The sequence below is a fragment of the Podarcis muralis genome, chromosome 7 (assembly GCF_964188315.1).
Source record: "Podarcis muralis chromosome 7, rPodMur119.hap1.1, whole genome shotgun sequence".
NCBI classification, from domain to species: domain Eukaryota; kingdom Metazoa; phylum Chordata; class Lepidosauria; order Squamata; family Lacertidae; genus Podarcis; species Podarcis muralis.
The window spans coordinates 63864059-63890862 of NC_135661.1; the positions used below are offsets into that span (position 1 = coordinate 63864059).

The 26804-nt window shown below is 43.5% G+C and overlaps 1 protein-coding gene across 2 annotated transcripts in view; it reads right to left on the reverse strand.

Annotated features, from left to right (window-relative positions):
- Positions 1-3213: 3213 nt before the first annotated feature.
- MYOM3 (myomesin 3) overlaps positions 3214-26804 on the reverse strand; it is a 45718-nt gene continuing 22127 nt past the window's right edge. For both annotated transcript variants that reach the window (XM_077931966.1, XM_077931967.1), the window contains 23 exons: positions 25760-25943; positions 25152-25326; positions 23462-23583; positions 22165-22352; positions 21678-21804; positions 20965-21143; positions 19902-20016; positions 18791-18947; positions 18542-18651; positions 17166-17210; positions 16105-16241; positions 15219-15363; positions 14522-14581; positions 13810-13877; positions 11389-11499; positions 11047-11134; positions 10282-10320; positions 9872-9977; positions 8232-8395; positions 6759-6795; positions 5485-5507; positions 4761-4816; positions 3214-4178 (listed from right to left, as the gene is read on the reverse strand). In XM_077931966.1, the coding sequence (XP_077788092.1) occupies positions 3903-4178; positions 4761-4816; positions 5485-5507; positions 6759-6795; positions 8232-8395; positions 9872-9977; positions 10282-10320; positions 11047-11134; positions 11389-11499; positions 13810-13877; positions 14522-14581; positions 15219-15363; positions 16105-16241; positions 17166-17210; positions 18542-18651; positions 18791-18947; positions 19902-20016; positions 20965-21143; positions 21678-21804; positions 22165-22352; positions 23462-23583; positions 25152-25326; positions 25760-25943 (2712 nt within the window). In that variant the 3' untranslated portion in view covers positions 3214-3902. The remainder of the gene's footprint in view (positions 4179-4760; positions 4817-5484; positions 5508-6758; positions 6796-8231; positions 8396-9871; positions 9978-10281; positions 10321-11046; positions 11135-11388; positions 11500-13809; positions 13878-14521; positions 14582-15218; positions 15364-16104; positions 16242-17165; positions 17211-18541; positions 18652-18790; positions 18948-19901; positions 20017-20964; positions 21144-21677; positions 21805-22164; positions 22353-23461; positions 23584-25151; positions 25327-25759; positions 25944-26804) is intronic.

Sequence of the window (26804 nt, forward strand, 5' to 3'; positions counted from 1 at the left end):
CTGGGGAGCTAAAATTTAAGCTGCTGTGTCAAAGGGACTGTGGCATTAGCTAACCAGCCCTAGCCGCCAGAGAGGGTGAGGAGGACATGACAAATGGCCACAAATGCTTTTAGGAGCATTTATAACACAAAATAGTGTGTGGCAGATTTTGGCCACGTCTACACCTTATATTTCAGCCTAATGACTTCCCCCAAAGAATCCTAGGAACTGTAGTTTATCCTCCCACAGTTACAATTCCCAAACACCGTTAACAGACTATAGTTCCCAGTATTCTGTGGGGGATCCCCGTGCTTTAAATGTATCACGTGACTGTGACCACACTCTGGTCCATGGACCACTGTCAGAGAAAAAGTATAGAAATGAAAGAATTAAAGAAAGTTGAAATGTGTGTGAGAGGGGGTTGAGCAAGCGAAGGTTGTGTTTGCAAGAGACCCGTGAGAGAAGGGTGGAATGACAGGAGCTATAGCTGTAAGTGTTAAGGACAAAGGGAGGGGAAGCTAAGAAAGTTGCTATGTCTTGAGATCAAGCCAGTAGAAGCTAGTAGAAAGAAGTACTGCCATATATGGAGATAACGGCCCCTTTACTAGCACATGTACAAATGCTTGTGCCTTTTTCATATTTGGTGTGCCATCCTCTCAACTACTTGCTGGATGAGGTTGCCGCACTGGGCTTGCAACGCTTAAATAAACACCCAACAATTGAAGTCTGGAATTTATTGGCCATCTAGGCTGAACTCATAGGGTCTTGGGTATTGAACCCCAATATTTCCCTAACACCACCAGCGGTCTGTGTGCTTCTTTCAAGTGGTCCGAAGTGTGTTTGTATTAAATATTCACCTATATTTGGCCCACCCTTGGTGACCAACAATTGAAGTCTGGATTTTATTGGCCATCTAGGCTGAACTCATAGGGTCTTGGGTATTGAACCCCAATATTTCCCCAACACCAACAGCGGTCTGTGTGCTTCTTTCAAGTGGTCTGAAGTGTTTCTGCATTAAATATTCACCTATATTTGGCCCACGGGGGGTGGGGTGGGGTGGAGTTGGGCAACCCCTGTTAGCCCTTTTCATAACAAAGGAAGACCTTCAAACTTCTTTAGATCTAGGTAGCACACAGGTGAGCAGCCATGAATTCAGGTTTTAGGCTTCTAGTTTATTAATGCATGCTTCATCATCATCATCATTTGCTCTTGTCTTGTTACATTTATCTGTTTTCTTTCACATGAATATTAAAAGCATAGCATGAACCACAAAACAGCTCACTACAGATTCTTGATCAATAACACCAAGGAATAAATGCATCAGAAGTCCACTCAAGCCTTCTTTCACCTGGACTCTACATCCAGAATAGAGCCACTGCTATTAACATCAGCAGGAAGGTCTCTGACTTCAGACATATCAACACTATTCAGTTAAAGCATACTTAAACCAAAGCACATGACTTCACCCAATGAATCCTGGAAGTATACTCCTCACAGAGCTACAATTCCCAGCACTCTAAACTATAGTTCCCAGGATTTTTTTTTTTGGGGGGGGGGAAACCATGTGCTTTAAATGTTGTGGATGTGCTGTAGACTGAGACCTCAACCATCAAACTCACTAGGTGACCTTGAGCCACACACCAACTCTACCAGTAGCCTACCTTTCAGGGTTGTTACTGTGAGAATAAAATTAGGGGACGGGAATAATGTATACTGTCCTGAGCTCCTTATAAGGTGGGATGATCATGATAATAATAATAATAATAATAATAATAATAATAATAATAATAATAATAATTCGGGTAATGATACTGCTGCTGCTACAGACATTTGATTTCAGGTTTGCTTTTCGTGAAAAACAAATTCAGCATCTTCTGTACTCTAGTTCAGACCATGTTTGTCCTGTAAAGAGATCCAGCTGTAGGCCTGTCACTCTTTCCAAGCACCCCCTCCCGCCACTTTCCCCATTCTCTAAAGTACAATTTCTTTTCTCTCTGCCTTCCAGGGCTGAGTCATGCATGCATGCTCGTCACTGGGCAACCGCAATATCATGTTATAATTTGTGAACGAGCCACTGTAGACTTAACATCACCCTTAGACCTGCCTGACATACCACCCAAGTCCCAAAACTTTCCAATAAAGCTTGATTGACAAGTCCCTTTTTAACATGGTGAACCCAGATTTTTAAAATTGTGATTTCATGATGGGTGGGGTATAAATTATAACATTTATTATTATTATTATTATTATTATTATTATTATTATTATTATTATATCAGGGATGTCATATGCAATCCCACTATTTGCGCCTACAAAAGTTGGGGCAGTCACACTACTTCATTTCCAATCGGTGCACATCCTGTGACTTCCTGCTGAAATTCCTTGACTTTTCGTGCTACAAATGTTCTGGGTGTGTCCCACTTTTGTTCTGCTGCAGCCTTTCCAGACATCAATAATGAGGTAGCATTGGAGAAGCATCACAGAACTAATGAGCAGAATAAAGCCACCACTAAAACATAATTTTTGTGATAGCACCCACAATAAAGCACCAGTCTGGAGGGGCCCTTAGTTTGCAGTCGACATTTTCTGAGTGGGATTTTCATGTACAGTACTGTTCCTATGGATGCTCTGATGCAAGTCCTCGTAGCTGTGTTCTGAAATATTTTTAAAAAGTGGGCTACCAAGGGATGTGGTGGTGGTTGGCACTTTCACAAGCTCAGATCACTACGACAAAATCAACTAGGAAGAGTCAGAAATTGTATGTGACAGAATACCAGCTACTGGATGTGTGTGTTTAGGTGGAAGCACAATGAGGGGAGAGCTATTGCCATCCTGCCCTGCTTTTGAGTTTCCCATGATGCATCTGTCTGGAAAGATGCTTGACTAAAGGTGGACCCTCATGTCCATTCATTGCAGCAGTTGTCCTTCAGAGGGACTCAGTAGAATGGGGAAGTCCATTGCACATGCCTCTTATTTGTGTAATTCCTGGGTGCCCACAAGAAAACCGGGTTTCATTTCCAGCCTCCTACCTTGACTGCCAAGTGCTGCCTCCAACCTCCAGCCATTTCATTGCAACTGCCCCTTGGCACCATCTGTTCTAGGTTTATGAAGGAGGCAGTACAAACTGTGCATGCCCACTAGTTAGGATAGATAAAAAAACAGGAGGGTGGATCCAGATTAGGGTTGACACCCCAAACAAATTTACTGGGTGAACATATGAGGAATTTTCCTGGCTGAATTCAAGTTTTATTTATTTCAATGCAAGTTAACTCATGACTTGCCCAATCCATTGATTTCCATGGGACCCACATTCAATTAGCTTAGCCTGGATCCAACCCAATGACACTACAGGTTGCCTTTACCATGTAAAAACAGATGGGCCTCCACTGGTTTTTGATTCATAGGTATTTATTTGCTTCCCATGTATCTATCTAAGTGTGCATGCATGCTGTGTTAGGAAATACTGTCAAGATATTAATCAACACAAGAGTAGGGGCTGGGGAATTATTTCTCTCTAGTGTTTAATTTCTAAAAGGAGAGTAGTTGCGGCTTCAGGCAGTCATATGAACACAAGAAGAGCCATGATGGATCAGGCCGCGAAAGGCCCTTCTGCCTGAACATCCTTTTCTCACAGTGGTGAATCAGATGCCTATGAAAAGCTCAAAACTGAGTGCAACAGAGCTCTCACCCTTTGTGATTCCCAGCAGCTGCTATTCTGAGCCATAGTGCCTCTGACAGTGGAGGTAGAACATAGCCAGCATAGCTGGTAGTCTGTCCTGGAAGCACCAATCCAGATATACTGGGGCCAGTTATTTGGCAGTGAGAGAAGTGCTCTGCAAATGGGGAAGGAAACAAAATCTCTTCTATCTGATTATTTTATGTGAGCTCTGGAGTTGAAACAAGGCGCTGGGCTAAGGCCTAGCTCAGATCAAGGCCTGCTCATCTCTTAGTTCCTTCGGCTCTTCTCCATGCTTGTAGACACTGACGGTAACCCTGCCAGTTTCAGAGCCCCACTTGTTCTTGACAAAGATGCTGAATTTCCCAGAGTCCTCGCTGCTGACATTCTCAATGGTGATGGTGATAACGGTCCCTTTCACTTCCATCTTGTACCGATCTTTGAATGTAATGACCTGCTCGTTTTTGTACCAAGTGATCTCCGGATAAGGATCTCCAGATATGATGCATGTCAAGCAGAGAGTCTGTTTAACAAACAAACAAACAAACAAACAAACAAACAAACAAACAAACAAACATAGCATTAGCGATAGGAATTCAGGCTTTACAAAAGAAAAGCAATACGTACAGATAAGAAAGGTCTCTGAGTGGGAGAGTATATTAAACTTATGCCCTTATAAAATGGATGCAGCACCAATTCAGTTGTTATGTGTAAGCCTTAGTGAGCATTAGGTTCACATATTCCACTTGTGTTGCATGCAGAGGAGGTTATTTTAAGCTTCTAGACTCAGTTGGTAACAAACTATAGTTTACCATTTTCTCTGAATATGGGAAACTGTGGTTTGCTACTAATCACAATCAGGAGCTTTAAATGCCCTCCCCTTGTGTGTCTTTTCCCTGCCTCATATATACGCAGAGAAGTGTAAATATGAGAAAAAGATTTAGACCATCGTCCTGTTAATAAATTAGAGTGCGGAAAGGGGGCATTATTGTATCCATGGTGTTATAAATTGTAAGGGCTGTCAAGCATTTTGGGGTATCCAGAAGAAGAAGTTGTTCCCCTACTATTAGGGCTAGAGTTAACCTGTCCATAACATTAGAATTACCTTGTTCTCCATTATGGTGGCAACATCTGGAAGGCCCCGAACAACTTTTGCTCGGCCTGGCAAAAGATCAAATATCATTATTATTTATTCAGCTATCACCTCACCTTTTCCCACCAAAAGAGGAATGTCTACTAAGCTTATATATTAATAATGTTATGACTGCTGTTTGACTGTTCCTTGGTTAGGCTACTGACTGTTTGACCAGGACAATCAGCTGATGCTTCACAGCTGAGAGCTAAGGCAAGATGATCTTGTGATAGCTGGGAATCTCTCTCGGTAGCTTTCAGAATGCATTGCACATCAAAGCTCAGAGAAGGTGATACTCCTCCAGCTGCGAAGAGGAGGCAGATAGACAGCAAAAAAGCAGCTTTCAGTTTGAACTTAAAAGAGCTTTCCACCTGGAGTTAATTGAAATGGGAGGAGCAGCCTTGATGGTAGGGGTGGAGTTGATGCTGCTGCAGAAGATTATCCCTTTGGACCTGCTGAAAGAGTGTCTGCTTGCTTCTTATATGCCCAACTTGTATATTTATGAGGATAGCTCATATTAGAAAGACAGCTTTAAGTCTCCAATACTTTTGGATCCATAGGAAACTCAACCCACTTGTACTGCCCATAGACCTCCCCTCCATGACCAAGGGAAATGGAAGTGTGTCACAGTACAATATATAACACAAAACAATGCATTTTGGTTCAGGCAACAAAGATTGCACTTTAGTATACTCACGCTCTTCCACAACAGCTGCTTCCCTAAAATGAAAAATGATATTGTGAAATCAGCATAGGCTTTTTCTTATTAAATGAGTATCTAATACTCATAAAGAGATTTCCTTCCTGAATCTCTGCTTTCCCCTATTCCAAGGAGTCAACCCATTTAAGCTGCATAATAACCCCATGATATAGGTTAGAAGGAGGGGCAGATGAATGTGCCAATTCCAGTTTCTCTTAGTTTCTTGTTTTTTTCCCAGTTTTAAGCTTGGTTCTCCACATTTCCACACCAATTTGCAATTTTTAAAAGTCCAAATATATACAATTCTGAATGTAATGTTGCCTAATATGTACATTTTTGCAAAGCAAATTTTCCTTAATGTAATGCATTTTTGCATATCCCCCCCACTATATTCCTATCCAATGCACAGTTTATTGCAATATATGCATTTTCGTACCCCTTACTTGGCTGGAGAACTGCACTGAAAATTCGGAAAAGTGCAAATTCTGAAAATGGCTATGTTTTGGTTCTCATATTGGTTTCAGAAAGTGTGACTTTGGTAGATTGACCTTTAAATGTGACCTGAGTTGAATTTCTCTCCCTCCCAGCCACTCTAACTGGGAGAGAGTGTGTGTGACATCCAAGGCCCACCCAATTGGCTTCATGGCTTCATCAGGTATTTGAACGCAGGTCATATTCAATGCTCTAGCCACTACACCCTGTACTGGCTTATTACATAAGATTAGAGAGTTCCACCATAAATATACAAAGCCCTCCCATCTTTAATTGAAATTAAAACACTAACAAAGACACCATCACCCCAACTGTAGGGCAAATAAGAACCCCTCACATCCCTCAACTAATATGGCTATTCTCCTAGCTGGCATTTCAATCTTGCATTTTTCCCCACCCCACTTTCTGGGTGTTTTTTGAAAACAAAGCTTGACATCAGTGCTTTTTGGACAAGCTTTTTTGGCAGCTGTTAGAAGAACAAATTACACCACCCTTTGTTTAATGGTAGGTCCAGTGCAGACTACTTTGTTCCAAAGGGCAGGTGCCTCTTGAAAAAAAATGTGGGTGCAAAGGATCACTAAGAGGGTGAGCATACTAACTGCTTCCTATCTCAGGATGCACATTTTGTCATGAAGTACACAGTTAGGGCATCAGCTTCACACCCAGATGACTGGAGCATGCTTAGAAAGGAAGCAAAACCTTCCTCTGCATTGAGTCTTGGTTAAGTGACAAGTAGAGATTTTCTATTGAAAAGGAAAGAGTTTGGAGCAAAAACTTACTTGAGCCTTTGATGTTCAGCCAGCGCATCATCGAAAGCTGCAAAAAGAGAGAGATTTTGACTGAATGAACCATGTTTTTCTTTACTATTGAAATATGAAAACAATACCAGGTTCTTGTCCTCTATTTGTCTCCTATGCACAGAATTGTCATTCATCTCCAAGGAAGTGCCCAGACTCTTTCTCCCTTGGGTTACAGACGCTTCAGGTTCTGTTTTTTTCAGGTTACAGACCTGCTGAAACCCAGAAGTACCGGAATGGGTTACTTCCAGGTGTGGCAGTCTCTCATGTGCAGAAGCGCTAAATCGTGCTTTGCACATGCCCAGAAGTGCTGAATTGCAACCTGCATGTGCGCATATGCACCACTATGGGTAGCGAACGCTGTGGATTGCGAACATGCATCCTGCACGGATCACATTCGCAACCCGAGCGTCCACTGTATATAGCTTTAAGGCAAATACACAAGCAGCCAACGAAAAGGAAAGAAGGAAAGATTGCCAGCAGTAAAATGTTTTCTATTATCCCAAACGCCTATGCCCATAAATCTGGACGGAAAATGCTCAGTTGCCCTCTCTAACACGGGGAATTAGTTTCCATTAGTGAAAAAGAGCCTTGTTCATTGAGAGAGGAGAAGGGAAGGTACTTCTAGAAACTGGAGGGAAAAAATGTAGGGCTTCAATGACAGGGAATTCTAAATTTCCAGCAACATTTCAGGTAGGAATGAGAAGTAGGAACCAAAGTGTTATTGGAATAAGTACATGGAGGGAACCAGTTCTGTGGAACACCAACAAGTAACTGAAACTTACAGCATAAGCCTATGAAAGCCATTTAGTTCAGTGGGACTTACTCCCAGTGCATATAGGATTGCAGGTGCAGGTTAGCAGTAGCCATTTTGAATTTGGTTGTTGTAAGAGATGTAGTGTATTAAGTAAACTTCGTTCCATAGCTCAGTCTCCTGCCACTCAATGACATCACATAGCTCCTTTACAATAGCAAAAATTACATCTCCCTCAAAATCAAATATCAGTACAAAAATCTATAAGTATCTGAAATTCAAAAAGTCAAATCTGACATCTGAAATGCTGTTGAATCTGTGGAAAATTTTCTTCCAACTCTAATCCTGCAGGAAGGAGTGTTAAACCAGGATCTCCTCTAAGATGGAGCTAAGTGAGCTAAGGCTAGAACTTAGCAAAGTCACAGAATGTTAATTTTCTAGGCCAGGGAGACTCATCTTTGTGGGGTGAGGAAGCAGGACTTTAGTCAGCAGGTCTTCCTTAGCTTCAAATGGCTGGAAGTGCAACGGCAGGGATCATGCAGTTTGTAATGTAAGGGTTAATTTTGCCAGTGTTAGAGAGAGGAAAACCAAAGGCCAGGCAGAGTGTTGGGTGTTGAGATGGCGGCAAAGATGACCCTTGGGGTACCTTCCAACTCTACAATTCTATGATTCTAAAAAAAAGCTGTTGGTTTGCTGCTTACCTTTGCCAGACAGGTCAGTCGACAGCTTGCGTGATTTTTCTCCATCAAACAACTCCAAAGTATATTTGCCTTTGTCCGACTCCTTGGGATCCAGGATGTGGAGCCAAACCTGCTCCATGGTTGTTCCTGTTTTCAGTCGGTCTCCTCCTTCCACGCGCTTGTCGCTGAATAAACAGGATGACATTGGATTACCATGATGTAAAAAACAACAACATTTAACTATGTCAGAGCAATGGTGCTGGGGCCAGACGTCTTAGTGCTGGTGCCAACTAGCCTCTTCTCTGGGGAATGTGATTGATGGATTACTGCCACAGAGAGTTAAGAAGCTAGGGGTTAAGTTATGGAAAATATCTAAAATTGGGGTGTATGACCTTTTGCTACACTCAGAGGTTCCAATGTTCCTTTGTTCCTCCCTCTCTCCCTGATTCAAAAATAGGGGGTTGACCTTTGTTTCACTCCTGAAGCAGACTAGTCCACTCCATCAGTTTCGTAGACAAAGAACTACAAATGGTGAACCAAACCCCGTGCCTTTGAGTTAAGTCAGAAGAGAGCAGCAATTGCCCCTCTCATTTTACCAGAAAATTTGTCCCACATTTTCAGGTATGGAGGCAATGACTTCTGACAAGCGGTGTAAAGGTTTCCCCCTTCCATCTTTAAAATAAAGCTCAATTGCTGAGAAGCGGTTAGACAAGTGGTGGCCTGCAGGCAAAAGGCTCATGCATATATGGCAAACCATGTGGACGCGCCATTTTTGAACACTTCCCCACCCCATGAGTACACATACCTCTTATGCTAATAATTTCCAAAAATGCTAGATTTGAATGTGAAACACTAGTTTTGAATGTAATTTCGTTTTGAGAATCTTTTGCAAGCCCCTGAGCAACGCCTGGAGCTTTAAAGTGGAGGTATAAGCATTTTTTTTAAAAAAAAATCGATCCTTATTAGTTTATAAGCAATACACAAAGAAAAAAGAAAACATAACTCCAAAAAGAAAAAAGAAAGTACAACACCAAAACACACAAATATTACAAACAGACAACTTTCTCCACCGACTTCCGACCTCCTCAGCGTGGGTTCTTTGTTTCCTTATTAATTGCATCTATTTTTCAATAAACTTAACCTGTATTAAATGTTGCTTGTGCTCTTTTTACCTTATGCTGGTCAAAGCATACTAAAGTTAGAGAGTTAGTCAAAGCATACTAAAGCTTTGGTGTGGGGACAATGTTCTTTTAAATATAATCTGTAAATGTACCATTCATTGTTAAACTTTTGGGTCAACTGATCCCTGATCTTCTCAGTCATATTCTCTAATTCCATATACTCAAATAACCTGCCACTCCTCTTTTGTTGGTATAAGCCAAGGGTCAGCAAACTTTTTCAGCAGACAGTGAACCGACACCGGACTGTGTTTTTTTTTTGAGGGGGGGGGAATGAACGAATTCCTATGCTCCACAAATAACCCAGAGATGCATTTTAAATAAAAGGACACATTCTACTCAAGTAAAAACATGCTGATTCCTGGACCATCCGTGGGCCGGATTTAGAAGGCGATTGGGCCAGATCCAGCCCCCGGGCCTTAGTTTGCCTACCCATGGTATAAGCATTCTAAACCAGTTAAGTACTATTAAATAAAGACATACTTGTGGTCCCAGGTTGCTTTCATGGCATCTGTGTAGTATTTCACCTCGCTGTAGATCTTGATGCCTTCTACAGTAGGCTGGACTTTCAAAGGTGATGCAGAAAGAACTAAACAGAGAATTATGGGGAGGGAGGGGTTGTGGGGATGGAAATTCAGTTGAGAAAGATGACCAAGCCTCCTATTTTTTGCCTTTCTTTTAACCCACATTTGCTTATTTTCTTTCTGCCTTTCTTCCATGGTGATAGCAAAGGCAGGTATGTATACATGTCATTCTCAGAGGTCACTGATCCAGGCACTGACCAAACCCAGACCTGCTTAGCTTCAGCAAGGCAGCAGCCTTGTACCTATTTACATCTTTAATGTAATGTAATTGATACCACAAGGATGTGGGTTTAGAAGTAAACAACTTACCGCTGATCCTGGCAAGTTCCTTGAGGATGTCATCAAACACTGTAAAACACATTTTTAAAAATCCTTTTAAGTAGATAAAAACAAACAAGCAGCAACACATAGCACACATATCAGAATGGCAGTATTTTCAAACTATGTTCAGGATAACCATGGGATTACTTGGAAAAGAATTAGGGGTTATTCAATTAGAAGTTCACTGAGATCTCGCCCTTCCTCCAAGGAGCTCAGAAGAATGTGCATCAATCTTCTTCAGCCTGGTACCCTCCTGATGTTTGGGTCTACAGTTGCCATCATCCCCAGCCAGCACAGCTGTTGGCAAAGTGCTGGCCACACAAGTCTTTCTTCCTCTTATCCACACAACAAATTCTGCTTAGGTAGATTAGGCCAAGAGAAAATGAGAGGTCAAAATCACCCAGGGAGATTTATGCTGAGTGGGAATTTGAGCCCTACCTGGTAGGGTATTAACTCCCAACACCAATAATAATTATTATAATTTCCAGGGCATGTGAATGAAACAACCCATATTTGTACTTCTTGTGTGTGTGTATAATTTTCGTTTTCATTCAGTTCTTGCTTTTTGTTCTTGTTGTTGAAGTGCATACTCTTGTTTAAATAAATGAAAAGATTTTTATTTATTTATAGAAAAACACCAGAGCGTGTTGCTTGATACACTTTGGATTTGTGTTGATAAAGGGCAGGTTATAAATATTTTTTAATGAACAGACAACAATATATCTCCTGCCCAATGAATGAAGAGCAAAATACCTTCCTTAGAGAGATCAAGCTGAGTTGTATCTTCCCCTCGGTCATCAGAAACCACAGCTTTGTATATTCCCTTATCTGCTTTGGTAATCTAGCAAAATACAGACAGACAGGCAGGTAGACAAACATACAGACATATATTTATCTATCAAGAAATGAAAAAAGCATTGAGCATCATTGATGTGTAGGGTGATCAGATGCAACCAAGGTCCACATTCCTCTGCACCACGATTACCTGGGCAGTCTTTCATTCCCCCCTCCCCATTTTAGCATGCAGTGTCTATAAATCCATTTTAATTCCACCCTATACATTACTGACCCAGTTGGCTATTGCACGCTCTTTACCTTCTTAATCCGCAGGACTCCAGCACCTGTCTTTGGGTCATACTGACCATCTGAACGAGGTTTGTTATCAAAGAACCATTTGAAGGTGCTCTCCTTCTTCATGTTTGCTGCCTGTTGAAAGGAAATGGGTAGGAGGGTGGAGGCTTACTTGAAATCTGCTTAGGGGAAGCAACGTAGAAACTCCTCCTCCTCTGCTGCTACAGCTTCCCCAGGGCAGCCCTGTCAGGGAATCCCATTTCTGGCACAATTAATGTCACAAATAGTTTAGCTCTCAGCAGTGGTAGTGTGGAGGGAGAGTGCAAGGGAGCACAACTCCAGGATATTTTACGGGGCCAGAGCAATGACAATACCTGCTGGGAATGTAAGGGAATTGATGAATTCTACTTGCTCTGGCAAGTGAAATGAGTGATAAAGAGACAGAACATTTTGCATCTTTGTTATGCCAGAACAACAGGCTTCACTCCCAACTTACCTGGGAGTAAGCCCCATTGAATCCAACAGGACTAGGCATAGATAGGATTGCACTCTTAACTGCCTATTAATTGCAGATATTGTCTCTCCTCTTTTCTTTTCCTTAATAATAATTGGACATGGACAGTGATACTAAAAGGAAAGGGAGTTCATGATGGCTGGGAGTTTGTTAAGAGGGAGATAGTAAAAGCACAACTTCAGGCAATACCAATGAGACGGAAACATGGAAGGTGCCTAAAGAAGCCAGGGTGGCTATCTAAAGAACTTTTAACTGAGTTAAGATTAAAAAAAGATGTGTACAAAAAATGGAAAAGGGGGGAAACCACCAAAGAGGAATTCAAACAAATAGCCAGCACATGTAGACACAAAGTCAGAAAAGCTAAAGCACAGAATGAACTCAGGCTTGCTAGAGAGGTTAAAAGCAACAAAAAAGGCTTTTATGGGTATGTCCGTAGCAAAAGGAAGAACAAAGAAACAGTGGGGTCACTCAGAGGAGAAGATGGTGAAATGCAAACAGGGGACACAGAAAGGGCTGAACTCCTCAATGCCTTCTTTGCCTCAGTCTTCTCCGATAAAGAAAACAATGCCCGACCTGAAGAATTTGGAGCAAATGATTCAGCAGAGGAAACACAGCCCAGAATAACTAAGGAGATAGTACAAGAATACTTGGCTAGTTTAGATGTATTCAAGTCTCCAGGGCCAGATGAACTGCATCCAAGAGTATTAAAAGAACTGGCAGATGTGATCTCAGAACCACTGGCAGTCATCTTTGAGAATTCCTGGAGAACAGGCGAAGTCCCGGCAGACTGGAGGAGGGCAAATGTTGTCCCTATTTTCAAAAAGGGGAAAAGAGAGGACCCAAATAATTATCGCCCAGTCAGTCTGACATCAATACCAGGGAAGATTCTGGAGCAGATCATTAAGCAAACAGTCTGTGAGCACCTAGAAAGGAATGCTGTGATCACCAATAGTCAGCATGGATTTCTGAAAAATAAGTCATGTCAGACTAACCTGATCTCGTTTTTTGACACAATTACAAGCCTGGTAGATGAAGGGAACGCAGTGGATGTAGCCTACCTTGATTTCAGCAAGGCATTCGATAAGGTGCCCCATGATATTCTTGTAAAGAAGCTGGTAAAATGCGGTCTTGACTATGCTACCACTCAGTGGATTTGTAACTGGCTGACTGACCGAACCCAAAGGGTGCTCATCAATGGTTCCTCTTCATCCTGGAGAAGAGTGACTAGTGGGGTGCCACCAGGTTCTGTCTTGGGCCCGGTCTTATTCAACATCTTTATCAACGACTTGGATGATGGACTCAAGGGCATCCTGATCAAATTTGCAGATGACACCAAACTGGGAGGGGTGGCTAACAGAGGGGTGGCTAACAGAGGGGGAGAAAAAATGAGAGGCACAAATACAAGTTGGGTGACACCTGGCTTGAGAGCAGTACATGTGAAAAGGATCTAGGAGTCTTGGTTGACCACAAGGCCCGGAAACGATGCCTTATGAGGAACGGCTAAGGGAGCTGGGCATGTTTAGCCTGGAGAAGAGGAGGTTAAGGGGTGATATGATAGCCATGTTCAAATATATAAAAGGATGTCATATAGAGGAGGGAGAAAGGTTGTTTTCTGCTGCTCCAGAGAAGCGGACATGGAGCAATGGATCCAAACTACAAGAAAGAAGATTCCACCTAAACATTAGGAAGAACTTCCTGACAGTAAGAGCTGTTCGACAGTGGAATTTGCTGCCAAAGGAGTGTGGTGGAGTCTCCTTCTTTGGAGGTCTTTAAGCAGAGGCTTGACAACCATATGTCAGGAGTGCTCTGGTGGTGTTTCCTGCTTGGCAGGGGGTTGGACTCGATGGCCCTTGTGGTCTATTCCAACTCTATGATTCTATGATTCTATGAATAATAATAATAATGCCAGTGTCCGGGATTGTGCTATTTACCTTGCAGGCCAACAGGACTTCACAGTCTTCAGTGACCTTCCACTGTAGCTGTTCAATAAAATGTGGACCTATTAAATGGAAAGAAATAATCTTGGTCATCTGCTGTGCTCAAAGTCATTGTAGATTTGAAGAAGGGGTTGGTTTCTAGGCATAGTTAAGCATAAAAAACAGTCAAGGGAATCTTGACTAGGCAGAACTAGGCAGGTGATGAGATGGGTGGAATTTTGAGCAACATCACTTTGGGGACAGGATTGATTTCTTCTTTTGCTTGTTGAAATTAGGCATTTTCCTATTTCAAACAATTTTAAATGGAAATGTCAGAAATCAAAGACCCTGGTTTTGAAAAATTCTTAGATGAGAACGAATGAGGCATCCAAGTGGGGAGGTTCATCCGCTGGCCCCACTCTGGCTCAGCAGAAGCCACTGGGGGTTCATTGTTCCCCTTCACCATCCACACCACACCAGTACAAGTCTGTCTCCAGCTTTGGGATTGTCTCTAAAGTACAACACACTGTACAAAACTCTTGCTAACTTTTCAGCTCCTCTACCTGTAACCGTGACCTACTTTGCCCCATGTCAACAAATGCCATTTGGTATCACAGCTTAGCTCCCTCACCTCTCCATCCCAGGTGCATTTTATGGGTGACCCCTTGTGCCACAAACGCAGCTTCTCAAGCCAGGCATAGAGCCACTGACTGCAAGGATATCTTACCATGCTTTCTCTTCCATTCTCTCTTCTTGGCATCAGCCTCTGCTTTAAGTTTATCAAAATCTGGAAGAATAAATACACCATCGGATTAGCACGTGATGGCAAGTCAAGAGATCTTGATTCATGAAGGATAGTGTTGGATGTTCAACACTGTGCTAAGATGAGTAACTTCCCCAGATGTGTTGATCTACTAGGTTAGCCAGTAGATCTATTAGGTTTTCAAGATCCAAGGGCATGAATATGGAGTGAAGTTGGGAGACTGACTGCGAGACAAGAGAAAGTAATGACACTTGCCCGCGGATGGTAGGGATGAAATAATCTTTTCATTTCAGTTTGTCTCAGTTTCTAATTTTTCCAATCTTAAGTGTGATTCACCACATTGCCATAGCTTTGTGATTGATTTTTTTTTTAAAAAACCCAACTATTTAAGAGCTGTTCCCTAAACACTGCATCAAGTTTAGACACTTCCTGAACATTTAAAAGCAGCCTTCCCTAACGTGGTGACCTCCAACTGTTTTGAACCACAGTTCTAATCAGTCTCACCTAGCCCTGGCCTGGGCTGGCAGGGGCTGATGGGAAGTGTAGTCCAAATCGGCTTGAAGGGACTAGGTTGGGGAATGCTGCCTAAATGTTACACTGGACCCACAGCCACAAGAGACATTTGTAGCTGCCTCCTTTTACTTCCTGACCCTCCACATACCGTCCCCAACCAGAGCCAGTGTAAACTGGTTTTCAGCTTTGCCGTCTTTCAGCTTGGCAGTGTATGTCCCCTTGTCGTCCTCAGAGAAGTCTTGGATGATCAGTTCCACAAGGCCTTTTGCTCTGTCAAAATTGATCTTATGTGTCTAAATGTAAACAACGGCAACAGCAACACAAGCAAAAATAAGTTGTTAGCAAAGGAGAACATGGCTAGTGAGGAACTGAACAATGCATTTTAAAATCCCACTAAAATCACAGCAAAAGACAACCATGAGAATAAGAAGGAACCATTTATTTATATCAGCTCACTACTCCAAAGACTTCAGAATTGAGAAATGGGGTTTGTAGCATCCAGAAAGCAAGAAGGGAGCAAGCAGGAAGGGATTCTTAGAGGCAGAATTGCCCCAAGACATTTTGTGGCCTGAGAAGTACAAGATGGAGCCCTCTCCATTTTTCATTTCATACAGAAGGTGGCTGGACTGTCAGCATCTTCCACTGGAACAACCTCTTCCATTGCATCTGAGGGAAACTCATCAGCCTATGAGTGTGTGTGTGGGTATTTCTGCTGAAATGTCTGCAGACACCAATTCCCCAAAAGGAAATGCCTTACATGGCAAAACTGAGGAGGATTTAACAGCCCCATCAGCTAATAAGCTGGGGTGTGTGTGTGTTAAATTGTGCTTTATTGGATGCTTGCCCCAGTTTCTTGGTGCACAGCCAATGCAGACCTGAACCTCACTCCTCTGCCCATCAGCTGACGTCACCAAGTGACATCAGTTGAGTGACAGGTTTGGGGGAAATGGCATCATGGGCCAAACTGGATCCCAGATTGGCCGCAGGGCAGCAGTTCCTCACCCTTCTCGTAAAGCAAATGACGGGAAACTCACTGGAGTGCTTGAAAGCTCCTTTCCATTGAAAATCAAGTGCAGCTCTGCCTCTGGGGAAAGCTTCTCAACCTCCAGCCACAGCCGCACCTCCCCTTTCTCCAGAACATCAATGTTCCATCCGGATATCAGGTCAATTACTGAAAGGAACAGAAGAAGATGTGACAGGTTATTGGAATCCGAGGATGAAGAGTGAAGCTCAGCTTGAACTAGCAACATTTGATTGATTAAAGCTTATTGCTGAACTCCTTGGGAGGCTTGCAAAATCTAAATAAACAACAACCAACCCCATAATTATTTGGTCTGATTTTCCTTTAACACTATGCCAATCCATTCCATGGCAAAACCAATGCCCAAGGGTGTCAATACTCATAGTTAAACACTTTTGACTTAGCATTATGTTCATCTCCTCCAGACAAACCATGAGCAGTAAGTCAAGAACAAACGTTGGTTACAGCTTGTGGTTTGGAGCGAAACCGATTCTAGGTTTGGCCACAATGCTAAACTAAACCATGGCTTGGTTCCAGATAGGGTGGAGGGGGAGGAAAGTGGCCAAAAGTAGATGCCTGTATGCATTCACCCTTAGCCCTGGTTTGGCTTGGCTTTCTGTGCAAACTGGGCCTACACAACACACCTAAAACAAGCTTGCCTGGTTGCTGAAGGCTGATATAAAACGTACAAACAGAAAATATACAAAAATATACACAAAAACCACTAGGAGTTATTTATTATTATCTATTTTAAATTTTAATTACAGTGGTACCTTGGGTTACAAACTTAATTCGTTCCGGAGATCTGTTCTTAATCTGAAACTGTTCTTAACCTGAGGTACCATTTTAGCTAATGGGGCCTCCCGCTGCCGCCACACGATTTCTGTTCTCATCCTGAGGTAAAGTTCTTAACCCGAGTACTACTTCTGTAGTAGTCTGTAACCCGAAGTGTTTGTAACCCAAGGTGTTTGTAACCCGAGGTACCATTGTATTTTTACCCTTGTGTTTGTTTACCCCCTTGGTCATTGTTTGTAGCTGCGAAATCACATATCATTTTTTAAAACAACGACTTACATGGGTTGCGGATCTCCTGGCTGATCTTCCGCAGCTTGTCCAGTTCTGAAAAAAATGCAATGAACAGAACTAGGCCTTAGACTTAAGAGAAGGAGCGATGCACATCCCAACCCTTTTCCCATTGGGTTCTGGTGCTTTGGTTCAGTTGCCAAATTTCTACTGCGCTGAATAAATGAGTGGTAGAACTTTTGAGACAGCCTTGGGAAGGAGCCGATTCAGTAACTAATAGCAAACACTCAAGGGTGGCACACAGCAATGGGTGGTCTGAGAGATGGCCCTGGCCAGACCAGGCATGAGTCCCCAAGGGATAGGCAGGCCAGGAGAGCCTCATTCAGCTCATGGGCTAAAGGTTCTGTACACCTAGTCTGGGGTGCTTGAGTGCAATGCCCCCACAATGACATTGGCTCCTTCTGATTGCATTGCCTTAGACTGTGTAACCTGGAACCCACCAAGTCACATAAAGTTTGCCTGCCACATACAGTGGCCTGTTGGGTGTCAGGAGGTAAAGGACCGGCCCCCTTTTGTGGGCTGCCTTTCATGACTGCTCAGCTTAGTTTGGGTTGGTGGATCACAAGTTGTGCAAGCTTCCTCTTAGAGCAGCCTCTCTCAACCTGTGGGTCCCCAGATGTTGTTGAACTACAACTCCCATCACCCCAACTAGCAAGGCCAGAGCTCAAGGATGATGGGAGTTGTAGTCCAACAACATCTGGGGACCCATAGGTTGAGAACCACTGTCTTAGAGGATGATGTGAATGAAACCAAAGTAACCATGCGGTGGATTGGATTTTACTTGAGGAGACATCTTTGTGGAGGTAGAGGATGTAAGAAGGCAGCAATTTCTATTCTGACCTATGTTCCTCTCAATCAGCGCTGTTTCTCTTTTGCTGCAGCTCAGTTTCTGTCAGATACTACAGTATGTGTCTCACTGTCCGGTATATAACATATGTTACATAACTAGTTAAGTTACTTATATACTTTACCTTCATTTCAGTGTTTAAAAACCCCACATGCCATACTGCTTGAGGACTTAAAAAGAACAACGTTGTGAATGAATACTGGTTGTATTCACTTGACTGATTCCATTTGTGACCATAGAAGAGCACACACTGTTTCTGCTCCCTTTTCCATTTTCCATTCCAAGGTGCAGGAAAAAAACATTCACCAATCTGCACTCAGACCTCTTGTCCTTGTGAAAAAGGAGAGTCTTGCAGAATAGAACCTGCCCACTCCAACCTCTTTCAGGCACATTTGAGGATGGAGCACAGAGGACGCACAATTTCAAACCTAGCAACTTGGGAGGAATTTATATCTGAGCCTCCAATCATGCAGAATTAGTTAGATTCTTTTTTTTAACCCTGTAAGGATGGATTATTTACCTTCCTGGGTTAAAAGATGACTGGCAGAGATGTCTTCATCAGTGTCTGTTACTTCTACTGAGTATGTCCCCAGATCTCTTTCAGTGGCATATTTCAAAATGAGTTTAGATCTTAAAAGAAAAGAAAATGCAAACACGCAAGTTAAGACATATCTGTGCAGCTGTAGTTGTTCTCAGGGTCCTGTACTTTGGGTGTCTTTTAATGGCACAACAGCACACCTATTAAAAACTGGCAACACTGCAAGCTTACTTATCATCTTTGTTTACAACCTCGACCCTGTCAGGATTTGGTGGCCCTTCGTAATCCTTAGACCAGATAAACTCTGAGGTGTCAACCATTTCTGGAGCCTCAAAGGCCATATAGATGAATCCTTCTTCATCCACTCCAACTTCAATTTCTTTTGTGCCTGCAAATTAAAACAAATAAATAAATGAATTTTTCAACACAGTGAAATGAACTACAACTTTCATCACCTTTTCTCCTTACCTAATGCCATTACATAAGAGGATCCTGCTGGATTAGGTAAATGACCCATCTAGCTCAACATCCTGTTCTCACACTGGCCAATCAGATGCCTAAGGGAAGCCGGCAAGATGGACAGGAGCGATGCCCAACTGCGATTCCTAGCAACTGGTATTCAGAGGCATACTGCTTTTGACATTGGAGGAACAGCACTGCCATCATGGCTAGCAGCCACTGGCAAACTTGTCTTCCATGAATTTGTGCAATCCTCTTTTAAAGCCATTCATGTTGCTGGCCATCACTGCCTCCTTTGAGAGCAAGTTCCAATAGTTTGACTATGTGCTGCATGAAGAAATACTTTATCTATCCTGCTTCTTCCAACATTTAGCTTCACTGGTGTCCATGAGTTCTAGTGCTGTGTGGGAGAAAAACCTTTATCTATCCACTTTCTCCATAAACTTCTATCATGTCACCACTTACTCAGCTGTTTTCTAAACAAAAAGGTCCCAAAAACTTCAGCCTTGCCTCATAAGGGAGTCACTCCATCCCTTTGATCATTTGGTTGCGCTTCCTTTTTCCAACTCTACAATATCCTTTTTGAGGTGAGGTGACCAGAATGGTACACAGTATACCAAAGGCCGTCACTCTATATATTCGTATAATGGCATATATTCATATAATGGCATATATTCGTATAATAAGATTTCTGATGAAAGGTCTACTTTCCCTGGCCTGATGCCCTCCTGAGGTCTTGGACTACAGTTCCCACCACCCCCAGTCTACTGACCTAATCTTTCTCCAAGGAAATGCAGACTTTTGTGAAGAAATGTGGAAATAATAAAAAATGTTGGGAGAGGAAAGGGAGAGGAAGTGGAGGGCAGAGGCAGAAGCTTTGTACCTGGTTTAGTTTTTACTACCACAGGATCTGATGGCAAGGATGGCGGGCCAACTCCTGCCTTATTCAGGGCCCGCACTCGAAAAATATAGCACTTTCCTGTCTCCAGATCAGACAGCTATCAAGAAAATTGTAAGAAAAAGAGCAGGTAACAACCAGAGGTAACATGCCAGAGGTGCAGCAACTCCAATACTTGCTTTCATTTCCCCTCCCCGTTCCTTTTTCCTTTGGTAACAATCAGAGATAACATGTCAGAGGAGGGCATGGGTGCACATATACACCCATGCAGAGAGGATTTTCCTCCTAAAATAGGAGATATTCTTCTTCTCTTATCTCTATGCTGCTCTGTGGTGGAAAAACATTAGTTTCCCTCCACTGGCCCAGCACTGCCGTGGGGTGGAACAGCACCACTGGAAGAAGTTTTTAGAGTGTTTCTGAAATCTCTAGGACTTATTGTAATGGGGCCATCAGAACCGGCCCAGCCATTAGGCAGAGTGAGACCACTGCCTCAGGCAGCACCCCCATGAATGCCCTGCCACCTCCACCAGTGGCAGATAAGCGCCACCACCATTGGCATTGATTTCAGACAAGACTGCATCCAGTTTCGGTGAGATCTCACCTGAAACCGTTGAGAACTTGCAGAGCGCACAATATCTCCCACAATTTTGGGTGATCTCTCACCCAAAATTGGTGCAATCTGCCAGTGGTGGATGCAGCAGGGCGTGTGGTAGAGGCCAAGTGGGTGGCGTAAGTTGTGGCAACAGCAGCAGACGTGGTGATGGCAGGAGTGGCAGCAGTGGCAGGACAAATTTCTGTTTCGCCTCAGGTGGTCAAATGGGACACACCATCCCTGGGGACTGTGCAGTAGGAAGAAGAGATATTTTTTCCCAGGGTAAGAAGAGAACGTTACTCTCTGACTACCAATTTTGGCAAGAGGGCTGGTGGTACACTAGAACTGGCTTCATGGGCTGGATTCAGCCTGCAGGCTTCAGTGGACCTTGGCGTCAGAGGAGCAACAACAGCTGTAATGCAGATGTAAAAGGCACAGGAAATACAAGAGAAAGACCTTCATGTGGGTGCTGGATATTGGCTGCTTGTTCAGTTGTTCCCAGGTGTCTGATCCCTCCTCACAGGCATCCACATAATAGCCAGTGACAGGGCCCGCTCCAGTATACACAGGCGGCTCCCAGTGAAGCATCAGAGATGTGTCTCTCACTTCTGTACACCTGACATCATAGGGAGGTCCTGTTTCAAGGGCAGATGAAATTTCAAAGTATGCGCAAATGAGAAGGTGGGAAAGCAGGGGCAAGGAGCACACATGCCCCTTAATTTCATAGAATCATAGAACCATAGAATTGTAAAGTTGAATCCATGGACATACATTCGCCCCCACACCTGCCAGGAGGGGGCATAGTTAGACCACCGTTCCATCTACTTGGGAGTCATCTGCTGTGACAACCTCACAATTGTCCTAAAGCCCAGACCCTCCTGGCCAGGCATTCTTCTCCTGCTGTTTTAAATTCCAAGGTGAGACTGGGCAAGATGCTTTCACCTGATGGTACGATTTAAGAACAGCTTTGGGACTCTTAATTGGTGTGAAGCTGGTTTGAGGCATAACCCATCAGATAGGAGTTGAAGCAAAGTACAGGGTGTGTACGCATTTGGGATCACATTGTGAGACCACAGATTTTAAAACCCAGCACTGAAAATACAGACAGTGTGCAGTAAATGGGTGTGTGAAGACAGCAACCAGTCTCAAGGCCTGGCATTGACTTTTACCTGGTTCTGGCATTGTCCACTCCTCGCACTTGAATATGTCACTGGGTTCTGATACCTTCCCAACACCAGCCACATTCATTGCATAACCACGGAACTCATAGAAGTGCCCTTCATCCAGGCTGGTGACCTATAGAATCGAAAGAGAGTGAAAGTCTTGCCTAAAAGTGATAGTACCGTATTTTTTGCTCTATAAGACTCACCTTTTCCCTTCTAAAAAGTAAGGAGAAATGTGTGTGCGTCTTGTGGAGCGAATGCAGGCTATGCAGCTATCACGGAAGCCAGAACAGCAAGAGGGATTGCTGCTTTCACTGCGCAGCGATCCCTCTTGCTGTTCTGGCTTCTGAGATTCAGAATATTTTTTTTCTCTTGTTTTCCTCCTCCAAAAACTAGGTGCGTCTTGTGGTCTGGTGCGTCTTATAGAGCGAAAAATACGGTAATTTATTTACTTATTTCTTCAGAGGCAAACTAATGGCACAAACACCCATACCGTGTAAACACGCTGAGCGATTGGCTTAATGTTGATCTCGTGCCATTCAATCTGCGACACATCGTGTTGATCCAGGAAATAGCCCAGGATTGTTGTGCCTCCTTTGCGTTTGGGAGACTTCCAAGCAATGGTCATGTTGTCTTTCCCGCAACTCAGCAAGGCAAAGGCCCGCGGGGCTGATGGACAAGCTGTGCAGGAAATAAATTAAAGGATAATGAAGGTTTAGAATCTGATCGGCATTCAGCTGCTCTCTCAAGTTGTAGTGGTTTCAGGGGATAATGTGTACGCCATAACTAAGAGAAATTTGAATTGGTTTGCCTTTTAAGGAAAAAGGACCTAATTCATGCTTCTCAAACCAATTCATGAACTAAAACACAACTATCTTTCAAAATCTGCACTTTCCCTAATTTTGGAAAACAGTTCTCCAACCAAGCAATATGCACAAAGATGGCTAAAATGTGACATATCATGTGACATTGTATACATTGTATTAGGGGAAACTGCTTGCAAAATATGTTTATATAAGTCAAAGCTGCATATAAAAGAAATTCACACTAAAATGCCAATGATTTTTCAGAGGAATTTTATTTTATTTTCTTTTAAAAAATGCAAGTTCCTGCAGAAATGCAGAGAACCGAGTTTAAAGTAGGAAAAATGAGAAAGCTAGAGGACAAAAATGGATAGATCTGCCCACCCATAGCTGTCAAGTGTCCCTTATTTGAAGGGACAGTCCCTTATTCCAGCGCCATGTCCCGCTGCTGTCCCTTATTGATGGATGTCCCTTAAATGTCCCTTAAATGATGTCCCTTAAATTTCAAAGGAAGCAGCTCCTCTCCCTCCCTCCCTGCTGGCCAGGGAGGAGGGAAGCTCCAACTGTGTTGCTTGGCTGTGTTGCTCACCCAATAAGAATTCTGAGAATGACTGGGGGGTGGAGCTTGCATGCCTTGTGTGTGGCTAGTTAATGCAAGCTGAGGGGTTTTTTGAACGCTGGACGCCATTTTGTTGCACATGCTGTGGAACCATCTTAAGTTGAGGCTGCATAGGCCTTGTGGTGCACGTGATTCAGATTCTATTCAGTGGAACCTCTAGTTACAAAGTTGGTTGGACAGTGTTCTCAAAGCTACCCAGCATGAGTTTGACCAGACTGCAGGAGGACAGGAAGCCTGGAGTGCCTAGAACAGGTGAGGCCGCAGGTCCCTTATTTTGGCTGCTGGTCCCTTATTTTCAAGGCTGCTGGCCCCTTATTTTTAAATCTGTAAGTTGACAGCTATGTGCCCACCTCAAACACAATACTTACAGATAGCCTGCCTCACAATGATAGCATCTGATTCAGGGGAGCTGTCACCCACGCCAGCTTCATTGACACATTTCACACAAAAGACGTACTCTTTGCCTGTTTTGAGCCCTGGAACGGTGAACCTGATAAACAATTGAAACCCCCCCTGCATGGTCATTTCTTAGCACCTTACAAGTCACCTTCCAAACTCAGAATATAAAAGTGCTTGCAGTGTTCAGCCTACTTATTTATTTATTAACATTTGCAGACACAAACAATACTGAAAGCAGAATCGCACATAACCACCATGAATACAAGTACAGAGGATGCTCAGGTTGTGAACGTGATCTGTGTGGGAAGCACATTTGCAACCCGCAGCGCCACATCTGCGCACACGCAGGTCACGATTCAGAGCTTCTGCACATGTGCAAAGCACGATTTAGCGCTTCTGCGCATGCACAAGTGCCGAAACCCAGAAGTAACCCATTCCAGTACTTCCGGGTTAGGCGCGGTGTGCAACCCGAAGCATCTGTAACCCGACGTATGACTGTAATCATGATTATGCAATAAAAAGAGTTTCTGGAGCAGCTCCCAGTGAATTCAAAACGACTAGCTGATTGGAGAACTGGGCCCAAGCTAACAAAATGAAGTCAAATAGGGATAAATGTAAGGTTCTGCACTTAGGCAGGAAGAACCAGCTGCACAAATATAAGATGGGGGACACCTGGCTTACTAGTAGTACATGTGAAAATGATCTAGGGGTCAACAGTGTAGCTAGGGGGGCAGGGGGAGGAGTGGGGTGCACTGGGTGCCACTTACCCAGGGGGGCGGCATTTACCGTGGGGCCTGCAGTGTGCCTGAGCCACATGTCTCTTCTGGGAGTGATGTGGTGGCTCGAGTGTCTGCAGGTACTACGTCGCCCTGCAGCTGAGGGGGAGGCAGTGGGTGGACTCCTGCAGCCACTGCGCCGCCTTTACATGGAAGATGGAGCAAGCTTGTTTTCTTCTGCTCTGGAGGGTAGGACTTGAACCAAGGGCTTCAAGTTACAAGAAAGGAGATTCCAACTAATTTTCAGGAAGAACTTTCTGACTGCAAGAGCTGTTTGACAGTGGAATGGACTCCCTTGGGAGGTTGTGGACTCTTCTTCCTTGGAGGTTTTTAAGCAGAAGTTGGATGGCCATCTGTCATGGATGATTTAGCTGAGAGTCCTGCACTGTATCTTTGGTTTCTATGGAAGCCGCCCAGAGTGGCTGGGGAAACCCAGCCAGATGGGCGGGGTACAAATAATAAATTATTATTATTATTATTATTATTATTATTATTATTGCAGGGGTTGGACTAGATGACCCTTCCAACCCTAAAACTCCATGATTCTATGATTCCATGAATCACAGTGTCTTGAACATCTCCAATGAACACAGTGAAACTTACTTCTGAGTAGACATGCACAGGATTGCCCTGTACACCAGTTACAGTTAGATCCCATTGAGATAAATGGGACTTCCAAATAAGTCATCATTCGCCTTTCATTATTGATTTCAATGGGACCTCAGTTTAGCTAACTTACCTGTCTGTATCCAACCCAATAACGTCATAAAATAGTACAAACAAATGGAATCCCCCCCCCCCTGTTTCAAATCTCAGAACTGGGTGATAGGATCCAGCCCATGCCCTCAAAGAAGGTCAGAGAGGAGATGCTTTACCAACTTACTCATTACATGTGACGGGTTTATTGTTGACCGTTTGCCATTCATCTGTCCCAACCTCCCGGCAATATATATAATAGCCAAGTGGTTCCTGGCCCTCCTTTGGCTTGCTCCACTTCAGGAAAACAGAAGTGTTTGTGTCTCTGAAGGTCAGCACCTGGGATGGAGGTGGGAGGGGAGCTGAAGAAGGAAAAAGAAGAGGGATGGAATCACCAAAGAACAGGAGCTATTGGGAGCCTATTATGTGGCTCCTTCCAGGTTCAAGTTGGGTGTTATTGTTATCAACCACGGGTAAGGATGGGGAAGAAATTGGGTTTGGTTCACATTTCAATGCAAGCCCACCTAAATTGCATTTCCCGAAGCAATCTGCAAACTGATATACAACTAACCTTTGAAATTTGCCCTTCTCCAAATTTTGCAATGAAGTTCTCCAACCAACGTGTGTGTAAGGAAGTGTATATTAGAAGAAAGTGTGTGTAAAGATGCAAATACTAGTGAAAATAACATACCAAAATGTTTTATATTCGGGGAAATTGCTTGTAAAAGCAAAGCTGCATACAAGGTACATCAGGAGAAATGTTCACTGAAACGATTCCATTAAAAAAAAGATTACCTATTTTTTCTCCAGATGAGATGGGCTCACTGGGCAAGGAAGGCTCGCTCACTCCATACTTGTTCACAGACCGCACTCGGAAGCAATAGGACTTCCCTTTGTCCAGATCAAAGACAGTGAATGTTGTGGAATTCACTGGGGTGTCCAGATTAGCCATCTGCCAGCTGTCGCTGCCTGCTATCGACTGAGAAGATAGGAAGGGTGATTTATCAGTGGCTAATTGCTATAAACTAGAGACAGTAGCGCTACAAGGATAAAGGATTATTATTAATGCTGTTTATTTGATTTATATACGACTCTTCCTCCCGAAGAAGCCCAGGGCAGCAGACACCATAATGATAAAGCATTTGAAACATAAAAACAGCTAAAAACATTAACTCAACCAAGTGATCTCGGGGTTGCCAGGAACTGTGTATTTCTGCCATCCACTGCCTGGGCAAGCAGGAAGGCTTTCAGATTTCTCCTGAAAGTCAATAGTGAAGGAGGCAGAGGAAGGGCATTCTGCAAATGGGGAGCCACCACTGAAAAGGACCCATCAGGAGATAAAGAATTACACAAGTTTTAGAAGACATCTGAAGGCAGCCCTGTAATGCTTGATGTTATGTTTTCAGATATGCTGTAAGCCACCCAGAGTATTGGGGAAACCCAGCCAGGTGGGCGGGCATTATTATTATTACAGTATTCAATGCCAACAGGGCAGCCTCCAGTAGTGGGACCACTAACAAAGCCTCTCCTGCTGATTGTAGGATCCAAGATGGTTGAGACTGGGGAAGGTGCTCTTTTAGGTACTTGGGTCCCAAAATATAGTCCGGCCCCCCACAAGGTCTGAGGGACAGTGGACCGGCCCCCTGCTGAAAAAGTTTGCTGACCCTTGATCTAGCTCAGCATTGTCCGCACTGACTGGCAGGGGTTTTAGGCAGGGGATATCCCCAGCCCTACCTGGGAGTGCTCAGGGATTGAACCTGTGGCCTTTGGCATGGAAAGCAGCTGCTCTATGACTGAAGAAGAGGAAGAAGAAGAGTTTGGATTTGATATCCCGCCTTTC